The 25,439-nt window shown below is 24.7% G+C and overlaps 1 protein-coding gene across 1 annotated transcript; it reads right to left on the bottom strand.

Annotated features, from left to right (window-relative positions):
- Positions 1-5,629: 5,629 nt before the first annotated feature.
- Positions 5,630-25,374, bottom strand: LOC129971576 (integrator complex subunit 9-like). Its single transcript, XM_056085470.1, has 19 exons — positions 24,930-25,374; positions 22,886-23,013; positions 22,723-22,786; positions 21,057-21,119; positions 19,981-20,120; positions 19,341-19,427; positions 18,938-19,058; positions 18,425-18,514; positions 17,570-17,726; positions 16,240-16,420; positions 15,278-15,381; positions 14,491-14,622; positions 12,415-12,470; positions 10,118-10,273; positions 9,546-9,632; positions 9,111-9,209; positions 8,814-8,927; positions 7,298-7,354; positions 5,630-5,843 (listed from the first exon to the last, which is right to left on the bottom strand). Exons 1-19 carry the CDS (start codon positions 24,936-24,938, stop codon positions 5,724-5,726), a joined length of 1,965 nt encoding a protein of 654 aa, XP_055941445.1. The 5' UTR covers positions 24,939-25,374; the 3' UTR covers positions 5,630-5,723.
- Between the last annotated feature and the right edge of the window lie 65 nt (positions 25,375-25,439).

Genomic DNA, 25,439 nt, shown 5'->3' with positions numbered 1-25,439 from the left:
TCTGGAATATTATGAGCTTTTACAATTATTCATTAAATATCCCACCGAATATAGATGTTTTTAGCATATGTATCTTTAAATCATTATTTTCTAGTTTGGATCTTAATTTCAATTTGATTTTTAGATATTTTTATTTATATCTTACTGCAATGATTGCTTATAACATAATGTGCATTTTCATGGTAACTTATAAACTCTTCTTCTTTTTACTTTAAATAAGAATTATTAAGCTCATGTCATTGAGTATTTATATACAGTACACTCCCGATTATCCGCGGAATTGGGTGGCGCGGCTGTCGCGGATAATCCAAAAAAAGCTAAAAACGAGTATAGCAAAAGAGAAAACAGTCATCCTAACTTGAAAAATCGTTTTATGTACAATGAAACGTAAAATAAACAGCAGGAAATGTTTAACTAACGTTTAATATTTTAGTATATCACTCAAAACTAACCTAAAATGCATTTAATTAATAAAACAGAAAAGTACTTACGAGAGGCGTCAAGGATACACAGAAAAATTAATACATATGTACTCTTTTAATGCTGTAATGTATTATGTAATTACAAAAGCATAACTGTAAAATTACACCTTTTTGAAGAAATCAGTCATTTGTGTTTGCTTCTTGCTTTGGAAGCATTTTTTCTTTGCTTGAAAGCAAAAAAAAAAAACTTAGTGCGGCAGGCGCGGATAATCGGGAGTCTACTGTATAATTAATTCATACAAATGAAAGATATGCTTTTAATTCATTAATATTTATATACATACAATGTTTTATTGTAAAATATTAATTTTTTTTAAAATAATTTTTATTATTGAAAATGTGAAGCAATCAGTCTTGACTCTTGAAATTCAATTTATAATTATATTTAACATATAAATTTTTGAATTTATATATGATTTAGGATTTTTGTAACTTAAAATATGGAAAACAATCATTTTTTCATGCTTTACATACATATTAATATTATATCATACTTTCAGTGCTTTCATAGTTTGATTCACATAATTATATAAAACTTAAACAGGACATATTTTCAAATACTTTTGTTTTGTCATAACAGAGTAGTTCACAAAGTTCTTGTTTAACTTACATTGTTGAATTTTTTTTTATTAGAATAGTATAAAAACAGATATTCTCAACAATTTATGTATTTCATTCTTTTCTTACTTACTATGGTCAAGCTTAAAATTTGAAGAAAATGCAGAATATAAAATAAAAATAAAACAAAATCATTTTCCTGTTTTAATTAATCTACTTTGAAAAATAGATTACAAAAGGAATTTACTACTATAATAGCTTTATTTCATTATCATGTAATCGAATGCAGATTCGAGACAGAAACTTTGAGAAAAAACAATTTTTTAAAGAAATGTTTCCTAAAGTTCAAAGTAAAAATAATGATTTGTTTTTAACATTATATGGATTTGACTTCATATTCAGTCACTTTTAGCTAATCTTATTTACCTGATCAACAATAAGAAAATTGTGGACTTGTTGCAAGTTAAAAAAAATAAATTAACACTGTTTAATTTCAAATGAATCTTTTATAATGTTTGCTAGATATCTCTAGGGAACATTTCAGAAATGTTCCTTAGAATACTTTAAAGAAAGCAGGTATTTTGAAATTCAAACCCAAGTTCTGCTTTAATACCTTTTGAATAGATTAATCACTGCACAGTTCAAGCAACTTCAATGCAAATTGGGCTCTGACGTAAAAAAAAAAAAAAAAATGAAATAAAACTTGACTAGCTATTATAAAAATAAATAAAATGTGATTTAATGTTTTTAAAACATGACAGACAGAAAGTGGTCTAAGGAAATTTTTAAATAAATAATAAAGAAAAATTTTAACGGTAACGATTATACTTTTTCATATACTTTAGCATATAGTTAGATTTAAGTAAGAAATATTGTCTTCCTGCATTTATATATTATTCAATCATCGATCATTCTTTTTTCAGTAGGAATCAACAACAATTAGGAAAAAAGAATTTTTAAAATCACATTTCATTAATTTATATTATTAATTTCATTTCTAATAATCTATATTTATGAAGAAAATATTTTTGAAATAAAATGTAGTTTTTTCTGTTTAGAATATTTATGCCATATTAAACATCAACATATTGTAAAATTGCTCATGTTATTTATAAAATTGTGCATCATTTTATGAAATATTGTCTGCATAATTTTGGAAAATTTTATTTTTTATGAACTACTATATTTGAATAAAAAATATTGATATATATTATTAACAATTAAAGAGTCTATTTTATATTTAGAGAAAAAAAAATTTCAATCATAGAATACCAGATTTATGAAACAATTTTATCGTCATATGTAAATTATTGTGAATGAATCTTTTTTTAGCAATGCTTTAATTGCAAATACATTCCAAAATTCTTTTTTTAAAATATTTTTTTTATGTTATGGATTTTGATTTTAAATATTCCATTAAATAATTACTTAGGAAAGTGCAGTCTTTCTTAATGTAGTCTTGCAGAGCTAATATTTAACTTGCTGAAGTAATGAAAATTTTTATCATATGGAAAAATTTTGAGCTTTTAGTCTCATTTTTTTTCCTGTTCATTTCAATTGCTTTTTTGCATTTGAAGGAAGAGTTAATCTTGTATTAGGTAGTTTTGTGTCTATTCAATAATTTTAATATGCATACACATAGTTATAATTTGAAAATAATAATAGTAAATGTATCATGTTTGCGTGTACATAAAAAAGAAATTTAACTTGAAAGTGTTTATTGAGTTAGTACTTATAGTATAATTTTATCCTACAGATCTTTTGTTCTATGATTTTTGTTTTCCTGAAGTATGAGAGTAGAAATTTCCTATATTTTATATTGAAGAAAAGCAAGTTGTTAGCAAATTTTATGCAAATAAAAAAAAAATCAATACTTGCTAAAATTATTTTAAAAAATTATAATTTTGAAAAAAAAAAGTTAAAACTAAATGAATACTTTAAGAAAAGTATCTCACATAATTCTTGAAAGCAAATTTCATATTTTGTCTCCTGAGTTTTCATTTTTTAAATATATATATATATATATATATATATATATAGGTTTGATGCTCATGTTCCTTTATATATATTTTTTACAGCATAAATAAAAAAAAAATCATTATTTTTACATATCCTCATTGCATTTTATGAAGCATTAGTTACAAGTTTATAAATTTTAATGAACCTTTTCATTTTTTTTTTCTTTTCAATATTGTAGATATTCTGAAGTTAAGAATTATTTTTAGTTATACACAATTGTGAAAAATGTATTTTTTTTTGGGGGGGGGAGGGGTTGGATTTTAAACAAGTAATTTTTAATGTAGTCTTGTAGCCTTTATTATTATTTTTTTTTGCATGTATTGCCTGTATATTGTTACCCTGTATACTATTTGGTATTAACTTTAACGTTTATAAAAACTTTTAAATTAAAAATTATTTATTTCAGGTTTTAAATCTTTAATAAGTCGTATATTAATAAGACTTGTTAAAACTCAAAAATTTTTATTATGTTTTATATTTTCTGTTAGATAAAATAAATTTTGAATTTTATGCATTTCATGTTAATCATATGGATGTACAAATTTTATTGTACTTTTAAGATGTTATAATTCAGATTTTTAAACTTATACCACAAAACAGTATTAATTATGTGTTTGGGTCTTACAATGAGATTGCTTATAGAAGATTTTAAATGTTTTATAAAAGTTTTAAATGCAAAATTTATATCAATTTATTGAGGTAATTTTCTCTTGAGAACTTTATGATAAAAACTTTTCAAGGTAATTACGAGTATTTTGAAATTTTGTAATATATCTTTATTTGACCTTTTTAAAATTGTAACAGTGTTGATTGATGCTTAGTAAAGATATATTTTAACATCCATTCATAACAATATCATTAAAATGTTGTAGTTTAGTTGCATCATTCATACTGAATTCTATTATTTTTTACTGAATATATTTTGATATTTTCTGTAAAATACAAGTTTAATATTAAAAATATTTCATTTTATATTTAGTATAGAAATGCACTGCTAATCTAAATTAAATGTTTCACATAGACTTCATTCTTAAATTCCAGTACAGGATAAACTAATTCCTATATTTTCCACCATAAAGTTATATATTTTGCACTTTGATCCAATTTTAATTAAAAGATTTTTCAATTTTTTTTTCCTTCTGCATCTTTAAACATTTATAGTATGCTTTTTTTAATTAAAATACTTGCTTGAATGCATGATTTAAAAAAAAAAACTGATTGTACTAGTGTATGTAACATTAATTTTATTGTTATGAAATATACAGACCTAGTAGCTATAGATTTGCCAAAATTTATGTATTTACTTGTTATTGTGTTCTAGAATAAAGTACTTGTTGTGTCATAGTTTGTTTTAATTTTCCCTTAAAAAATATGCATATATATAAATTAAAATTCTATAAAAGTTTCATTTAGATTCAATTTAAAATTTCTATAAAAAAGTTTGTAAAGGAAGACAGAAATTATAGACATGAAAATGTTTAGAAAAACAGATGACCTCCATATAATGTTATGAGATTCCTAAATGCAAATGCAGAATTCATATTTATTTGATGCTGAAATAATCTAAATTAAAGATCTTACCAAAAATATAACATATAACCCATCATTGCCATTAAGCACTTTACTAGAGACCATTTTATTTTTTTGCAAGATTCCTTCATCTTCCAGACTCCTATATACATATTTAGTAATTCTGGAATTTTTGTGAGGAAAAAGAACATTGTTTTAGATTGCTTGATGCTGCAATTTTTTTTTTTAATTAAACATGTTACAATAACAAGATCTTGAATTCTGTGAGAGCTCTCAATTTCCAAATTCAAGGGTTACTTCTCTAGTATGAATAGCACTTATTGCATTGCAGTAAGTAGAAATAGTTTTTAAATTCACGGGTGAAAAATATTTTAAAATGCAAGGGCGAATAAAGAAATGGCAAATTACATAATTTAATAATGTTTCAGATGATTATTTTATACTTTACAGTTATAGTGTTTCTATTTTCATTTATAGTTCTGGCTTTGTGTGGTTAATGGTAAATGTGAAATCTTTATTCAGTTTGAAAGTTGAATACAGGCCATACAGAGGGATAAAGTTCTATTTTTAAACAAACCCAATCATATGTGAATTTCTGTATATAAACTTACAAAATGTATAACAGCAAAATTAATATAGTGTCATATCGTTGATTTTATTAAATGTAGAAGATGCATTCATAGGGATTATGGAATGTTTTTATTTGTATTCTTTGTTAAAGTAAAATTCTTTATATGTTAAACAGTAATTGTAGGTTTATTTATACATGGCTTACAAAAATACAGAGCAGAAGGGGAAAAAAGTTTTTTCATCTTGTCAGATTATAACTTTTCTACTAGCTCACTTTATATAAGCTTATTAAAAAAAATCATAAAATTTCTCTCTCTATTTTTTTTAATACCACTAAGTATATATTAGGTTTTGCTCCAATTTACCATTTTACAGTAATGATTTCTGAAAGTACATATTGGAGTTTTATGATTATTCTTACAAATATTTCTTGAAATGAAATAGTATTGTACAATGAAAGTGCACATATAGAAATTTGAAACATTTTTATATATAAAAATATATACACACTTCCAACAATGTTATGTAATTTTTACAAATGAATTCTTAAACATTTCTAATTCATCAAATCTTGTTTAAACTCTCCAATAATAAATCATGAAGTTTGGAGCGAATAGGAGAATTACCATCGCAAATGACATGAGTCGAATGATCATCAACTTGAATCAAGATATCATGACTTTGCTATGAATGAAAAAAAAAAAAAAGTTTAAAATCATGCCACTTAAAAAAAAACTAAATAATTTATTATTAAGTTGCACATTAAAAAATACTTTAACTAATTTATATTCCAAATGCTTAAAGGAATTCTATGTAGACAAATGAAGGATTACTTTTTCTCATATAAGCTAATAAGTCAAATTACACAGGTTTATTGTGAAATATTAAATTTAACATGCAAATTGCAATAATATATATATACAAATTCAAATCTACCATCTATTTCTTTTGCTATGAAATTTTTTGGATTACTGAATTTATTGCTTTTATAATCAAAATTTTGTAACTTCTTGAAACTGCTATTCTATTATTCACATTTTTTTAAAACTTTAAGAAGTCTATTTCATGACAAATTCTGAATTATTAACTGCAATCAGATAACGAGAAATATACCTCTCACCCCAAATTTACATGCCATATCAATGAGGTCGCATTTAAATCTATACATATTAGTATTTAAAAGATTGCCCGAGGAATCAGTTTTCAAATCCACAATCCCCTAGTTCTAATAGTTGAGATCTTGCCACTAGATTATCCACTTAACTCAAAAGTGAACCATTTTTTTTTAAAAATCATTAATCTTTATCTTTAAATGAGTACAAGTTTCTTCTTCACAAGAATGCATAAGGAATGGATTGGTCTGGTATCAGTTCAAAATAAATAACATCATTTATCTAAATCTTTAAAATTTTGAAAGCTTGTTTTTTTCTTCGGAACCAATACCAAATATTTACCCATTTTTTTACCATCTCATTTAGTATAAATATATGGTTTTGTGTTCATATCATAGGGAAAAATTAAATTTTACAATGTTTGATAAACATAATAAACAAAATATATAATTATAATGATTAATTGGTACATGAAAGCAAATATGAATTATTTTAAGATGTAGAGACCAATAAATAATATCCTAAGTAGCAATAGAAGCACAAGGTAGATTTATCTAGGATTTAGGCAGATATTTTATACCCAGACAATATAAAATTATTTCACTAAAATCTACACAAGCATCAAATCTACAAAACATGCAAGATATGATCCAAATTTATATTTTATAAAAATTATGCAGCAGTTTATTGCATGTTTGTAAAAATGATCAAACAGCATGTAATATGTTTTGTTACAATGAAGAGAAAATCTCATTTGTTTTTTTAATATTTTGCAATTTTAGTCACAAAAAGCTACTTTAATGAATAAAAAACCAATCCAAATTATTCATTCTTTTGATTTTTTTATAAATTTGTTAAACTTGCAAGCTCTGTACATCAATTAAATATTAATGCATATCATTTCCTTATAGAAATTTAAAAAATTCTTATAAAATTTATTCATTAATAAAATACAAGAATTATATTGGATTTTTTCACTGATTATAAAACTGTTTTACTGCATGTAATAAATGAAATTATACTTACCAAATCAATCATAAATCCAGAAGATCTTTCTTCCACTTTGGCATCAGTTATTCCTTCCTAAAATAAAAGAGAACATAATATTGAAGTAAAACTAATTTGAACAAATATAAAATTATATATACAGCTGAAATGGGCAAAATGAATAAAAACAAATCACAAGCTCCAAAACAGTACAAATTGAAAAATTCTCCACTAACAGACAGTTACAGCATAGCAAATACAAATATGATTTTATCGAAATTGTTTCTGTCCTTAAAAATTACTCAATTTAATCTGAATTTATTTCACACAATATAGTTGAAAACCTAACTTATATAAATAATTAAAAATTGTACATCTTTGGAATAAAATTTTGTGATTCAACAAAGTAAGAATGTTATTTTTACACAAATTGCATATGGGGCAATTTGGCATATTATTTAGAATTTTTTTAATTGAATAATTTCGAAGCACTTAATAAAATAATTATTTTCCTAATTGCTAAGCTAATAATTGGAATAATTAGTTTTTATTATTTCAATTAAACATATTCTTTTTAAAAAAAATTCATAAAAGAGTCTAGTTTCAAGTGATCACATTATTTTTTAACTTTTTAATAATAGGTTGGAAAAGAATTTAAACACATCTTAAGATGGGGATTGCAATGAAGGAACAGGGCAATATTTTCCCTTCTTTTCAAGCGATTAGAAGATAAAAGTCTAACCCTTCCCCCAACTGGCAATAGAATTACTATTTCTATTTATCTTCTTTAATTGGTGCAAATTATGTCTATTGAGCTAATAAGTTTTCTCTTATGATCATGGAACAGGAGTTTAAAGAATGGATGGTAACTAAGTATCATTATCATCTGATCACAGTTACAGGATCCATCCACAAAAACCCTCATGCACTTCAAAATGGAATGTAAATATAATTAAATTCCTTTCAGTAATCAATCAACCATCATACATGGAGTGTTGAATAAGATACAAAATTAAAATGATCAGCTTAATAAACAATGTAGGCTGATTAGTTTAATGGAAGACACATTTTAAAAAATTACTATGAGTTTATGAATACTGTTTTATCAGCCTATGAGAAGCAGTTTAAGACATAGCCACTCCAGAAATTAATTTAATAAACAATTAAATTTTTGCCTTTATTGCACATTCTGCATTTCCAAAGTTTGCATTTAAATCCATAAAAACTATAGAAAATTTATACCACTTATTAAAGTTTGCTGAAGGTGATTGCATTGAAGTATGAACTTTCAGTACTATTTTCCCCCTCTAACTTAAATCTGAGGAAAGAGGAATCATACTAATGTAACGATATAGCATTTGTACAAACAGAAGGAAAATGGTTATGAATTCCATTTAATAGTCTTTGAAAAAAAGAGAATTATTTAAATAAAATGATTTTGTAATAGGAATAAGTATATATATATATATTGGTAACTATTGTGCAAAAATACAACAGCAAATAAGTAATAATAATTTTGGTATTTTACAAAATACATTTCATTTGTCTGACTTACTTTATTCAATTTTTGTATGAAGAGTGGAATGTCAAGAGAATCACAAGCATAAGATTTAGGATAACAATTTTCTTTAATTCCTTTTTCTTTAGATTCAGATTCTTCTGGCATCTCCTATAAGAATTTACATGTTTTAAGAAAATTCAAAATAGTTCAGGAAATTTTAAAAATTAAAATAAAGGTTACTAAATTTTTCCTTCAAAATATATAATGAAAATAAATATTTTAATTTTAAACAATAATGATAATGCTGATATCTATGTTAAATCTTTTTAGAATATAAATAGTGATTCTTACTTTCAAGTCAAATTTGTTATCTTTCACTAAAACTTGTCCAGTAAATGTTGACACAAAAGTTCCAGGTTTGACTTCAATTGGCATCAAAGTCCCAGCAAGCTAATAATGAAAGTTAAATACAGACAGAGTGTTAATTTTAAAGCTACTCAAGAAATATTTCACAAAAACAGAAAAAATTTCTAAGATGGTATCTATATAAGGTTAATATGAAGTACTTAAACCAGCAGGATCTTTTCCAGATTTCAATACTGCAATAGTGGGAAGAAGTTTGACTTCAATAGATTAAATGTGTTCTAAGACCACATACATGACAAATATTGCAAGAAATCGAAAATCAAAGTCAGAACTCTTCAAATTTTTTTTCAGGAAGACATTTAATATTAAACAAAGTATTAAAAAAAATGCATTGAGCACACATACAAAAAAAGTACTTACTTCCGAATCCATATTCATTTGCTCCCATCTTCGTTTGACAGGAATTTTCACAATATCAGCACGTTTGAAAGGAATAAGATTACAATCCTGAAAGATATTGAAGCAATAACAAACACATAAGCATTAAAAATATCAGTTATATTAAGCATACTAAATGCATGAAGAAATAAAAACAGTACTGAAATATCAATTTAATTTTATAATTTAGTATTCTATAAAGATGTTTTATTCATACAAAAGAAAAATAACAGATCTATTTATAATCAATCAGTGCTAAAGCTGATGGAAAACTATGAAATGAGATATAACAGCTGAAATGCACAACTTTTATTTTAAATATAGAATTGAAATTAAATTCTGTTCAAAATATATTAATTACTTTTAAAGACAATAGAAGCATATTTAGGTCTAATTCATAGTTTTTGAAGCAGAGTCAAGTTATCTGGACAATAATAAAATGTCCCAGAAAAATCAATTCCAAATAAGAATCATTTCATCGTGATTATTAATTGAGAGGGCAATTTTAAAACAATACAATTATATTAAGACTTGCATTTTTCACAAATACTTACAGCTTCAACATTTAAGCTCTGATCAGGTCTATGCTTATAAACTGGAGATGGTATAATATACTGTTCTGGCAACAATAGATGTGTAGGTTTTAGTTCTCGAATTAATTTATTAGCTTGGTTGAAACTAAGGCTTGTATCAATGGGAAGATTCACAACCTAAAAAAGTTTTAAAATATTAAGGGTTATATATATATATATATATATATAACCAATCTAAAGTAAGAAAAAGTTTGAAAACGATAATAAAAATATATTAATAAACAATAATAAAAATTCTTATATTGAAGCATCAAACATCCTCCTTAAAAATTTAATTAAAAATGAATTTCCTAGAAATTACTGTAATGTCAATTTTTTAATTAAACAAGGTATGGTTTGGGATTAATCCTTTGGCTTAAATAAAAATAGAACTTTCCTTGCATATTGGATCACTCAATAGATGGCGCTGGGAGCCTACCTCTGTTTACATAATTTACTGTTAATTTTTTTAAAAACAGGGAATCACAATCGATAGTTTAAAGTTTCCTTGACTGTTGGATGGTATGTTCTGGACTTTTCGTTTTTAATTTTAATTTTAGTGCTAGTTTTTGTTTTTATTGTTATTTTTGTTATTGTATTTTTATTTTGTTGTGGTTTTTTTCTTCTAATTTGTTATTTTGTATTTCCTTTCTGTTAAAATGGTATATCTCTTGAGCATAATTTCAGGGGATTTTCGGGTCACGAGGAATCATTATTAGACAAAGTATGTATGTCCTCACAGAAAAAATCCCTTTCTTTGAATCCCTGCCTGAAGGTGACCCTTGAAAAAGTCTTCAGGCCGGATTCTTTTTTTTAAATAATTTTTTTTGGTTTAATTTTTATTTGATTTTTTGTTTTTCCTATTAACTTGATTCTAATACTTTTGTATATATATATATATATATATTTACAGAATTTTAACAATAAATATAGTTAAAAAATTAACTATCAACATAAAAGTATTGGTAATATATTAGTTCAGGTTTTTACAAAATGCTACCAAAATAAATACGCAATAATTCTCATTTAAATATATCATATGCATTCTTAAGGCATTGTATAAAAGAAATGCAAGAAAAAGAAATGCGCATACTTTTTGACAAAATATGTGGAAAAGTTTATTTTCTTTTTAAAGAAACATTAGAAAAGATAAGAAAGAAATATGATAATAAAAAATATGAGATGTAGATGTAGGATGACGTTCAGTGATGACATTTGATAATGAGTCATGCAGTAAAGATTATTCTTATATACTTCACAGTATTATGACTACAAAAGGCATACAGATAAATATACAGCATGAATCTCTTCAATGATAGGAAAATGAACTTTGTATCTTTGTAAATTATAACAAATAAAAAGTATATTTTCCTACTCTAACGTCTTCATACATATTCTAACTTAACAATTATATAATTATCTATATATTAGTATAAGGATAAGATACATAAATAAGCATATAATACAAAACACAAGAATATAATACATGAAAAGAGATCTTTTTACAAAAAAAGAGTATGAATTAGTGTAGTTAAAAGGCAGTTTGGTGGCTATAATGTATTTAACATTCTTGTCTATAAAAGCATTTATTCTTGAAGCATTTCTTAAATATCTCATCAATGTGAGATACCAAAATGCATTTGAAAAATTAAAATAAATTATATAACTCATAATCTGCATATATATTCCAGAATGGATGTATTCAAAAATATTAAGATATTATTTACAATGCTTCAATCAATAAATCAAAGCAAAGTAACTTAATTATTTAACATAATAAAAACCAGATGAATCTATGTAATAATTAATTAATTTCTATATGAATCAATAAAAATATTAAAATTAATTTAAAGACAATTTGATGAAATTCTAATGTTGAAAATGGGTCCAACCTAAGAAGTACATTCATTTCCCACCACACATAATAATTTCTGATCAATTACACTCCTTTGCTAGCGATACCTGTAACATAATGTTTACCACTTTTGATTGCTAAAAACTGAGAACAACTACTGAAATATAATGTTTCCATGTGGTAGCAGATATCCTTAGGTAACTTCATAGCTATATTGGTGGTGTCACAGTTCATATAACTGCAAATTTCCATACATGTACGGATAAATTTAAGCTAGAAAACTTTGGTATAAGTTGTTAATACGCTCTTTAACCAAAAATAATTCATAACAAATTTATAATTGTTGGGGCATCTTTTTGTTGGTGAATATAAATTATCATAAACAAAATTTGTATAGCAAATTATTATAAATATCAATACTTACTTTCATTGCTAACGGTTGATAAGGTGCCAGTGCCTCAACATGAGGAAAATCAGGTTCTATAGAGAAAAATTCCATCAATTTTTATTGAAATACAATAAGCATTTATCACAAGTATTACTAATGTTAATTTACATAAATAAATAGTGGAAAGATTTAAGAGTTTTAATCCAAATGTAATCCAAAAATGTTTTAGGAATCAATATCTTAGGGTTGAAAATAGGGATTGCAATACCGGACCAAAAGTTCAATACCGGTATTCGGTATTTTTCAAATCTTAATACCGGTATTAGAAATTTTAGAAAAAGAAAGAAAACACAGGTGTTTCTTTTATTTGCCAGTTTTGTTAGAGAGTGTAAATATCACAAAAAATAATTTGTAACTTATAAATTGTAACAGTATATAATCACAAAAAAGTAAAGAAACATCTTATTTATTTAAATCACAAAAAAAGTGTAAATATCACTATTCAGTCTGGGGTACTATTACAACTTTTTGAAATGTGATCTTAAAAAACAATGCATCAATTGTACTGTCATTAAGCCTGAAAAGTAATTGTGTAAAAATGACCAGCTGTCAAAAACGCTCTTTCGGCATCTACGCTAGTTGGTGGTACTGTTAGCAATACGCGATATACTTATTCCAAGTATTTACCTCTAAATCCATCTCTCATCTTCAAATAAATCGATTTCTCGTCGGATGGTTTTGGATATAGCTGATTTCTGTATTGTATTTTGGTTCGTTGAAATTTTTTTATTTATCGCTAATTCTAATTTTTGTTCAAGAGACAATTCCTTTTCACTATCGACATTAGTGTCATCATAATCTTCGATAACTGAACCGAATTCTTCTGAATGTGGATAGTGTTGTGGGTAAAAAATTATAAGAAAATTTACTCTAAACTTAATCAGATTTGATTGGGTTATTTTCTTTTTTTCTTTTTCATTTTCATTTTTAAAATCACTATAATTATGTAAATACCGTAAGACATGTTCTATTTCGATATGCCTTTCTTCTGTGCGATTTTTCAATGTAACATATAATTCTTCAGATAGTGATGTGTGCTGTTCTTTCAGTGACTGCAACATGAAATTTATTATTGCATTAGCTGTTAATAAATTAGAATCTCTCCGACATAATGCTTCTATAGTCAGTTTTATTGGAAGTAGAGCTGATATAGTTCTGGATATTAAGTCGAATTCACTATCTGAAAAATTAATTTACAGGTTTAAGTCAATTATTGCATTTTGGATTGAATTTCGAAATTTCAAAAATCATTCCATCATTAGGAGTAAACGGTTCCAACGTGTCTTAGAATCTCTTATTAACATATATTCTGTTTTATTTTCAGTTAGTATATATTTTTGTAATATGACATTTTTTGTAGGGGAACGCTTAATTATCTTAACAATTTTTCGAACTTTATAAATTATAGGAAGCAATTCTTGATAGGTTACTATTTCATCCTCATTAGCGATATCTTCTTCAACAATTAAATTGCCATTATCTTCATTGTCAATATCACTCTCACTTTTACTCTTTTCAAAGTTGGAATCCGAAATTTCTAAATCCACAGTATTTGGATTCTTCTGTTCTTTATTCTTTTGGTATAATACCTCTATTACTCCTAATTGAATTCCATGTGCATAGCACAACTGCTAATTTGCACCAATCCACTTTCCAACTTTTTCCATAATTGTTGCTCCATCAGTCGTTAAGGATACAATATTTTCTTTCAGGGATAATCCATGTTTCGCTAATTTAGATTTAAGCAATTAATTAAGCCGTTAATTAGCTAATTAATTTCGCCCGTTATGGAGACATAAAAACAAAAACGCATACTATTTTGCTATGCTCGCGATACTTGAACATTTAGTGGAGAAATTTTAAAAAATTCTAGTAAATACCGAAAAACCGGTATTTAAACTTGTGAATACCGGTATTACAAAATTGTACAAATGGCTCAAAATACCGGTATTTGGTATCTGGTATACCGGTATTGCAATCCCTAGTTGAAAATTCTGCAATTAAAATGCAAACAACATTTATTCATAAAAGAAAAAAAGTGACAGCATATACCAGTAAAAATGATAACATTATTAGGATTATTTCCCCACAATTCCATGAAATGCACACAATCTCCAAAACGAAGGGAAGGGTGGCCCGCAAAAACAACGCACGGGGTACGGAATTCCTGACTAAACGATTCTTCTAAAATAAAAAGAAACAAACTTCAGAATTTTTATAATAATATCACTTATACTGCAACTATTAATTTTGATACCTTCAAATATTAAATAAATGTAAATATAAAACTTAATCTATCTATACTTTATTTGTAACAGAGAATATCTACTTTTAAAATTTTGGAATTATTTTACAATTACTTGAAATAGAAATTTCAAAACAATGAACTTATCTATGAAAATAATAATTTCTAAATAAGCTAAGATGTATAAACATTGGTGAACATTCTTATACAAAATTTGATGTACCAATTCAAAAAAAGCTTTAAAATTGTTAAATTTTAAGTAAAGAAATCATTTTCTTTTGAAAACTATAAGCAAGTATATTTTAAACTTTTAAAACTTGATTCTGCTGTTTTCTTCATATACTAGTACATTCATATTTTCAATTTTAATCCTTAAAAAAAAAAAAAAAAAACTAAAGTAAAGCAAATTATTTATGCAAAAATAGGTAAGAAAAGTTAATAATTGTATTTAATATCCTAATTCAAACAAAATAATTTTTATTTTTTTTATAAAAAATATTTGTTCAAAGAATGTAAATGCAAAATATCTTTTCCACATTTTGGTTCACTTGGGTTGGGGAGAAATGCTGTAAAGAAGTAAGATAAAGAAATCACCTTTTAAACTAGAAAAGGCTTTCAATCTTCCACCCTTGACTAAATGAGCATGAGGAAAAGGTTCTTCAGGAGTATATACTTTACATTGCTTACTTTGAGTTAGCCTGCAAAAGGAAAAAAAAGGAAGAAAAATATTACAAATCAAAATTCTCTCATATTTTATTTTTAAATATATAACTCAGGAAGAATTTTTATAATTTGAAAATAATTGAATTGAAACTAAACAAAGACGTCATGTCTCATAATACATTAACTGTAAGAGTACAAATCATGTAAAATGTTTGAAATAAAAAGGTTTCAATGCATTTTCTTGTTAAAAAAATGGTCATTATATTGTTCCCCGTTATTCAGATCAACTCAAGCAATTAATATAGTTAAGGGCAATGGTTTATTATTATTATTAATAATATAATTCAGAGCCTAAGAATTGTTAAAAGATAAGATAAATGTTAAATTATATTCTCATAATAAAGTTTTGACTATATTGTCTTCTATTTCATATTGAGTTTTTTACAATCATTGACTACAGACAGAAATATGAACATTGTTTTTATAAGAACAGATTTATTACTACATAAATTTCAAATAAATAGAAAAATATATGTCATATACTTGCTTGACTTGCCATTCAAATCAACAAAAATTTGAAAATAATTATTCTATGAATTCAGTACAATCATAATTTTAGCCAAAATTGAATAATATGTATATACATAATTAAATAATAAAGTAAAAGGTATCAAACTAAATAAATGTAACAGAATTTCTGTTGACAGACATTCATAATGATTAAACTATTAAAATTAAAGCATGGAAAAAAATCACAAATAAAAAAAACTAACTTTTACAGCAGCTTTACTTATTTTATTTTTAACATGTATATATTTTCATTAATGAATGATGATCAAATCAGCAAAAAACAGTTACTCTTTTACCGATTAATGACTGGAAACAAAACTCACCAATCAGCTAATATATTAGAGTAAGCTAAAGAATTTTCAGCAACAGGAGAGAGAAAGAACATAGGTACAGTTAAGTTTCCAGTAGATTCTAACTGTGATGACAAGCACTCAAATAAGTCAAAAGTAACACCAGATGGATAGCATGGTATCAATACATTTCCTCCATTTCGCACTGTCAGAGCTAAAAGAAATCGTCATTAAAATATAGAAAAAAAAGAAAAATTAGGAATCATAGAAAGTTTAAAAAATAAACAAAAAATAATTGTACAATTTAGATGATAAAGAATTACTAATTTTTAGCAATTTTTTCTATAGCTAACAATAGTTACAATTTTTATTAACTTTGCATAAAATTAGTAAAAATAAACCTTATTATTAGAACAATACAACTTTAAAAAATATGGTAATTTACTGTATTTTTGAAGATGGTATTTTTCTTTCTAATTAAAAGCAGAAAAAAAATTACATCAAATATTCAGAAAGTAACATGACAACAAATTAAAAATAAAACTTTTGATTGATATTTATCTACAGAAAAATTTCAATTACTTCAAACTACAAAAATTATAAATTAGTGAGAAAATGAATGAACAGAAAGGTAACATTTTACAATACGATTATATATATATATATATATATATATATATATATATAAACAGGAAAAAAGTATGCTATTGTTTTTAAAGCTAGAATAAAAATGCTCATATTACTTAAATAGAAAAAATAATCTTCTATACTACTATAATCTTCTATTTAAGACTTCAAATTATTCACTTCATATCAAACTCTTATAAATTGTTTCATTTAACATATAATAAAATCAGGATAATCTTGTTTTTTGCTACTTTTTCTCTTCTTAAATCTCCAAAAATAATGAAATATTAATACAATTTATCTTTCCTTTAAAATAATTAATTTTAACACAATGTCACACTAGTACAAGCGGAAAGTAGAAATTAAAGGAACAATATGAAAAAAAAATCAGTAAATCACTTTTTATCTTTACAAGCAAATAATAAATACGACAATAACATTTTTCTTAGGCACAATCTTCATACCAAATGCTTAATCTTAATTTTTTGACTTCACAGGAGATAAAAAATATATATATATATTTATTATTTAGTAATGCTTTTTATAATGATATCAGAAAATAAATTTTTTATTCAAATTAATTTTACAGTTAAATTTGTTAAAATTATTATAGAAGTATAAACAAGAATTGTATTAAAATTGTTGTATTAAATTAAATATACTGAACTGAATAGAAATGATAAAAAATATTATTTTCAAGAATTAATTTAAAAAATAAATAAAAATAACATCTTACAAACTGTGGCACACAATTCTCCAAGCATTGCATCTGGATTAGCTAATGGTGTTTGTGTCAAACTTGTAAGAATCAATGCATTAAAATTTTTCAAAGGAGAATGCTCCATGGGTTTTGGATGAGTTGTTAGAGTTGATGATGATGAAATGTAACCAATCTGAAAATAGATAAAGAGTCAATAAGTGCAATTTTTATTTTGATGATATATCATCACAAATAAAAAATAAACATAAACTCTTAGGATCTACAACAAAACAATGGCATTACATTAATGCTAAGGAACAAATATTATATGTATATAATTAAAATTATTATATGTATATAAATAATTATATTAATGTAATAATTATATTATTACATTAATAATATTATATGTATATAAATAAAATTATTCTATAAGAATTCTTTGGTGGTCACCATACACTGCTAAAAAAGCTCTACTCTTGATCAACATCTGACACAAAAAGAAGTTATTAAAATGCATTCTTAATATAAAATAAAAATAAATAAATATTTGGATAAATTAATTATAATTAACAAAGATTAGACCAATAAAAATTTTACTGGTATATTAATCACTACATCAATAATGAACTTTTGATTTAATTGTATGCCATTAGCAAACAGCAGGCTTAATTTCATGCCATTGATGAACATAATCAATAGATCAACAGGAGAAACTTGATGGTTTTTTTTTTTTTTTTTTGTGAATAACTGCAAATTGAAATAAATATGACATTTTTATTGATTTTTGGTGATTAACCACTAGCCTGTAGTTAATACATAAATACCATAAAATTATATAATCCTTTTAATTATTTACATTTATCATAAAAATATTAATTTCAACTCTACCTTTTCATGTGCTGTCCAAAGGATCCAATTGCAACTACCAAGACAGTAACCAGAGCTTACTGCTGATACTTTTAAAGCACCAAATACATCCTAGGATTGCATAAAAACAAATTTCATATCCATTTTAACAAACACACATCACTATTTGTCCTCAAATAAATACAAATTTGATTTGTTATCAAAATGATTTTTCTAATAGTGGTCAATTCTACAACTTGATATATTCCAGATAATGATATCAATAAACATATTTTAATTCAATAACTCTTATTAAAAACAATTAAATTATGCCTTAAACTTATGAATTTCAATGTTAATTTTAATAACATTTAATTATCATATTATAAACTTAATAAAAGAATTAATAGCACACCACTGATATTATATGAAAAGAAAAGAAAATATTTTTAAAAATACATAAGTGCTCCGATGAAATAATTTCTTTACTTGAAAAAAAACTAGATAAACAAAGAAATGAGTACTTTCAATTATTGATAAAGAAAACATTATTACCAATTTTTGAGCAAAGCCAACAACCTGAACTTTAGATAAGCTACTGTTTACTTCCTTCATGGAATAAACTTGCTTCCAGCTTCTAGGTTTTAAAGCTTCACTTAGAGGAGGTGGAAGATTTCTACAAATAATACAGAAAAAAAGAAGATATAAGACTTTCAATTTAACTAAGAATTTAAAAAAAAACAATAATCCTTTTAATAATTTAAAAATATATATTTTGTGTGAACAAAATGCAAGCTAATATTTTAAAAATGCTACATTGAACATACTAAAAATATAGTAATTTAAATGATATTTTTTCTTATAAAAAAATTCCTGATGCCATATACAAAAATAATATGAATAATATTCTTTGACAGTCAAATTTTAAGCAAAAATAATCAGGATGTAATCATCTCACTTTAGAACCTGAGGTTGTTTCCATCTTGATGCTGATCTTATCTTTGGTGTTCTTTCAATTAGAGTAACAAGTTCTTCCATGAACTGCCTAATAAAAAGTGAAATGTGTCAGTTTTTCAAAAATTATTTATTCACCAAAATACTATTCTGAGTCAAGTCAGAATTGCAGTTGTGTTTTAAATATTCACATTATTTCATTAAACAAGAAGGGATAGAGTAATTTAGAAGCGAGACTAAAATGCAGGTAAAAATGAACCATTCTAATTGAAAATAAATATGGCAGTTAACAATCATATACCAAAAAAGAAATGCTTTCTATTGAGTGATGAGATAGTATATAAATAGATTACGAATTCTTCATTAAATAGACAATAATAAAGTGAAGTGGCAACAAATTTAATTTTCTGCTGCATTACTGTGAATTTGTATTTTATTAAACTTGTGCAGAACTTTATTTAATACAACCACTTCTTTTATTTAATTCTCAGAAAAAAAAAATATTCTCTTTCGTAGTGGCATTGCATTTCATGTTCTACTATAAAAGTGAATTGATTCTATATGCCTGGTCTGTTCTTAAAGTTAATTCTCTGATTTTAGAATCTCCCAGTATAAGAATAGAAAGTAGAAATTAAGCAACTTACCTTCCTATATGAAGAGTAGGCTCTGTTGCATACACAACACCCCTAAATCCAGTACCTTCTGTAATATATGGCAGAGCCATCATGCATTGATAGTTAGAGATTAGAATTACATCAACTTGAGAGAAATCTACAATGCGTTCCTATAAGAGGGGGAAAAAAACCTTTAAGAAAAATAGAATTTCTACCCTAAAATTTCAAAACAAGTTATTTTTAAAAAAAAGTTAAATAGCACAAAATGATATTTTACTATGGTTCACACAAGCAGTCATTATAGATTTCCGTTAAAAGTATTAAAAACATTTGTTAACATGCAACTTTCATATTTAACTTTCTGTGGTTGAATAATATATATATATATATATGCTTTCACACTAAATATAACATTTTTTTTATATTGGTGGTTTTCCTTCCTTCCTTCATAAGTGTTTTAACAAGTTAGGTCACAATGTTTTTTTCCTTTCTAGATTTCAAAATGAAAAACAGAGGGAAAAAGAAAGAGAGAGAGAGAGAGACAGACACACAAATTTAAATGACATAACTTTTAAATCACATAATATACAACAAGATGCTTTAAAATAATTTTTTTTTCTCAATCTAAATTCTTTTGGGCTCAAAAAATTCCCAATCTCATTTTCATCCAATTTTTCTAATATATTTTAAATAAATAAATAAATATATATATACAGTAAAAATAATAAAAGTAATTAAATGTTTTAATCAATGGTGAAAAATCAATTACAGTTATTTCATGATCAATCAGTTATTTTATTCAATATAGTTAATCAATTACATTCCGTTCATGAAATTTTAATAACAATACTTTTGGAAAATCTCCTTTATTATAATTTTTTAAAAGTATAGGTAGTTCAAACATTTGCAATAAGAAAATTGTTCGACTTCTCTTTTAATTTAATATTACCTCAAAAACATTGTTTAAAATCACATTAATTGCAATACATAATTAAGAAGAGCTATAATAATCTATCTGATTATTATTCTCCACAACGATAAAATTTAATAATCAATATTTCATTTTCAAATAGAAACACCAAAGGGGTAAGAAAAAAAGAAAATACCTCAGGTGGACAAAATTCTGGACAACTATCAACAAAAACTCTACCACTGCATTCTCTAAGTTCCTAAAAAAAAAAAAAAAAAAAATCAAACATGCAAAATTTAGCAAGGACAAAATTCTCAATTCATATTGAAATAATTTATCATTGCACAGAATATTTTTGATAAAATTCATTAAGCATAGTTTACTATTGTTTTAATCCACCAGTTTGATGGCAAATACCATTATCTACAGTGTCAAGGTAGTTGATAATGTTGCCACTAAACTGGCAAACTGAATAAAAAATGTACAGAATTATTTTTAAAATAATAACAAAAAGACATAATATTACTTTCTAAAATATTATACATAAACATGATAGCAATAACAGAATTTTTTTTTACTTATAAATCATTGAATAATAGGAAAAATGCCCAAATATTGGAAGAAGCCTACTTTGAGCTTTATAATATTAAATGTGAATGAATCATAAAGATAACCAGAAGAATCCACAGTTTAGAAACATTTATTAATCCTTACTTTGCATATAAAAGTAATATATGAGTAGACATTTTTCTTCTGTAAACCGATACAGATTTGTATTGTTCCATGTTTTATGTATACAACAAATTTGATTACAATATTTTGACGAGAACATGAGAATGAGTCAACTCACAAGAAGTTAAAAAGAACCACAAATCTTACATTTTAAAGACTTGAAAGAAAAAGAAAATATTTTTCCATTTTCTCATTTATAATCATTGTTTTTAAAGGAGACTTTGAGACTTCCTCAATCATAAATCTAAAGGTATATAAAATTATCTAAGGTATAATACTAAAGGTATAAAAGGATAAATATATAATTAATAATCCTATTTATACAAATGTAACAATGACACATGTTGCCAAAGAAGTCCAGGATATGGAATTGGAATTGGATGAATGTACTTTCACATCAGGAAATATGGAAAGGAAGTGACGAGAATGTAGAATTGTTTGAATAAAAGATATCTAAAAAATTAATTAATTTTTATATCAGTTGTTAATTTCCTTACAATTTTTTTTTGTATTGTATTACATTAAAAGGATAAGGACTTATATGGATTCTCTGAAATATCTTGACATCATTTAAAGTTTCACTGAAAAAACATAATACCACAATAGACATTATCATACTAACAAACACTTATTAACCATATGCACTGGCAAACAGTCAAATGTTTGTTATAAAAGAGCTTATTAGCATGCAATATTTGGTAATTTATTGTTAGTAAATGTTACTGCCATGAACCATTAAATATTTGGTGTTTTTTTAGGCAACAATTAACCACTAGTATATGGTAATACATAAAAAACAACTAAGACATATCAAGCAATTTAAATACATATGTGAATATTACTTATAACTATATCATACTACATTTAACAGAACATAAAATAAAACAAATTTACAAAAATAAACAAATTCTATATGGATAAAATCATTTATTTAGATAAATCAACAAATATTTCTAAACATCAAATTTAATAACATATTGTCTTAAACACAATATTCCTAAACTAAAGAATTATATCAGATAAAAAAAACTATTACTTGAAAATGAATTTTTTTACAAATATTCAACAAAGATATGATAAATTATTATTCAAATAAATAATACACTATGGAATACAAAAACCATATCTACCCCTTCTATTTGAGGATCACAAACATTTCTTGGTGTCCATGAAGGAAGATTGAAGAGTCGAGAGCTATAAATTATACATAAAAAATTAGCTAAAAAGATATGCCCAGAATTTTCAACAATAATAACTTATATTTATAAATTCAAAAATGAAAACTGAACAAACCTGTAAACTAATGGCAACGGTAAAAACAGCAGAGCAGATGTCATATCTAGACCACAGTCTAACATTACTGTTATCCCTTTGAATGTTAAAATGTTGCATGGTTTATTAGGATGCGAGCTTAAACAATACTGAAATTAAAATGAAACACATTGATTTTGGTTGCGTAATTGTAAAATATAAATAACACAACTTTTTAATGTTAATATTAAATATAAAACCACAACCCTTTCTTTTTAAATTTAAAAAATTAATGTTTATTTTTATTTTCTTCTATTCCAGTGCTTTAACTTATAAGCTATAACTCTAAATAATTTATTTAGAAACTGCAATTGCAGAACTTAACATTTTAAAAACAATCCAGAAATATCTTGTTGAACTGCAGTCAAAGCAGTTGGCAACAATCACATTCAATCATAAATCCAATTAATCAAAATTCAATTCAGCCCATTTTCTTTTCAGAAGTGCTATTGTTTCTTTTCAATTTTTATCTTCGTAGCAATAAAGTGTGACTGTTTTCAATCTTTATCAATCACTTTTTAGATATGGTAAGATTTCTTTCTAAATATTTAAAAAAATACTTAATAACTGATATAAGAAAATTCGTTAATAGTGAATAACTGCATGGAATTAACTGAATGCTGCTACAATAAAGCACTTAATGGAAATGACTTTGTTCATCTGTTATTTCATATACATATAAAAAAAACATTAAGAAAGGAAATAATAATAATTTTTATAATTTTTGTATACATCATGTAATTTTTATCAACATGGTTGTAAAAGACTCAAATATGAAATATACTAAACATATAATGGAAGCATCATATTATGAAGTACAAAATGGAATGTATTTTTTGATTACAATAAAAAATTTTCCAAATTATAAAAAAAAAGCTTCATATTAATTACTTTAGCATTTAAAGATAATAAGAAAAATAAAAGTGCAAGTTAGCCCCTGCTTCTGGAACAATAGTTTTTTTTTTTTTTGTTGTTGTTGAAATTGAATGTATATTCTGATAAAGTTTATGTGATAATAAAAATATTTGGGAGGCAATTATTATTATTATTTATTATGATGATGACAGATATAATTATTAAAGCAAATAAGATTTTTAGACCCAGTTAAAAAATATATAAGTAAAGGGCATTATCAAACTTCTATTATATAATAGAGAAAAGACAGAAATGATGGGATTATAATACATGCTAAAGCTTAAAAATGATTCCATTCAAAACATATCATGGCTGTATTGAAACTATTAGAGAAAAAGTTAAAAAGATATTAGAAAGAAGAGCCACAGTTGGAAAATGTCACTTCTGTTTAAAAAAATTATAACAAGATAAAATTATATTAAAAAATATTATAACAAAATTATAATCATACTACCAATAGAACATGATCAATGCAGTTAAAAATGACAAAATATTGTAATTTTCATTTGATAGTAGGCAACAAATAACAAATTACATGTAAATATAACTATCTAAATTTAGTCACAAATTGGAAAATAAATTTTTGTATACTACTGACTGACAAGATTCAGAAATCTATAAGAGCTTGTTTATTTACAAGTACTTTTGGTTGCCAATAAATAGTGAAAAATGAAATAAATGACAGTAAAAAGTGATTTTTTTTTTTTTTCAAATTACATTGATCAGGCCAAAATCTTCCCTTTTGTTTCAAATTCTTTTGCTATGCACTATACTGCTATTAAAAGTCAAAAATAAAAATTATATTGAAAACGAAAATAGCATAATTTGTAAGTCTTACTGATTGATTTTCTTTAGGGAACTTTCAAATGCATCTTCCTACAAATTAAATTTTTCATTTGCTCATTTTTAGCAACATGCTGACAGTACATTACACTCACTAAATTAGAATAAATAGGAAGCTGATCAGTTTTAAATTGAAGTTCATATTAATTTAAGAAATTTACTTTAATTAACAAATATAAATGCTTTTTCTTTTAATTATTTGTATTAGTAATATTTTTCGTCTTAGCCAGAAACCCATTCTCCTGTTTTATCACAAACTGATACTTACCAATTTCATTTTAATGCCAATTAAAACAAATCAACTATATTAGCACAATCTTATTTGCTGTTTTAGAAGAAGAGCTGAAACAACTAACAAATATAATAAATGTTCTTGTTGTATCAACCAAGTTACAATATAGAAAGCACAACAATGAATTTTTCTTTTCTCACTGTGTATATCACGGTAATGATTTGAGTATGATTTATTTTTCAGTAACTTTATTCTTCTTCAGGCAAAGAATAAAAAACTCAGTGGCGATTTAGAATTAAATATTTGTGATTTGATATCCAAATAAACTTAAATTAAAGTGAAGAAAAATCCTTCACAGCTTTGCAATAACAAAGATTATTTGTATCCATCCACACTTTAGTCTTTAGTTTCATGTCTAACTTGCCGAAATATTTTGAAAACATTTGAAAGCGAATGAAATTAGTTGCAGTCGTAGTTAAATAGGAAATAAAAGTTGACTGGCAAATAATGATGTGAAATTTTTTTAGATTGATTTTAAGTTATAAA

This window comes from Argiope bruennichi, chromosome 6, assembly GCF_947563725.1.
Source record: "Argiope bruennichi chromosome 6, qqArgBrue1.1, whole genome shotgun sequence".
In the NCBI taxonomy this organism is placed as follows: domain Eukaryota; kingdom Metazoa; phylum Arthropoda; class Arachnida; order Araneae; family Araneidae; genus Argiope; species Argiope bruennichi.
The sequence above is the reverse complement of the archived record's forward strand: the minus strand, read 5'-3'. Positions and strand labels throughout refer to the sequence as shown.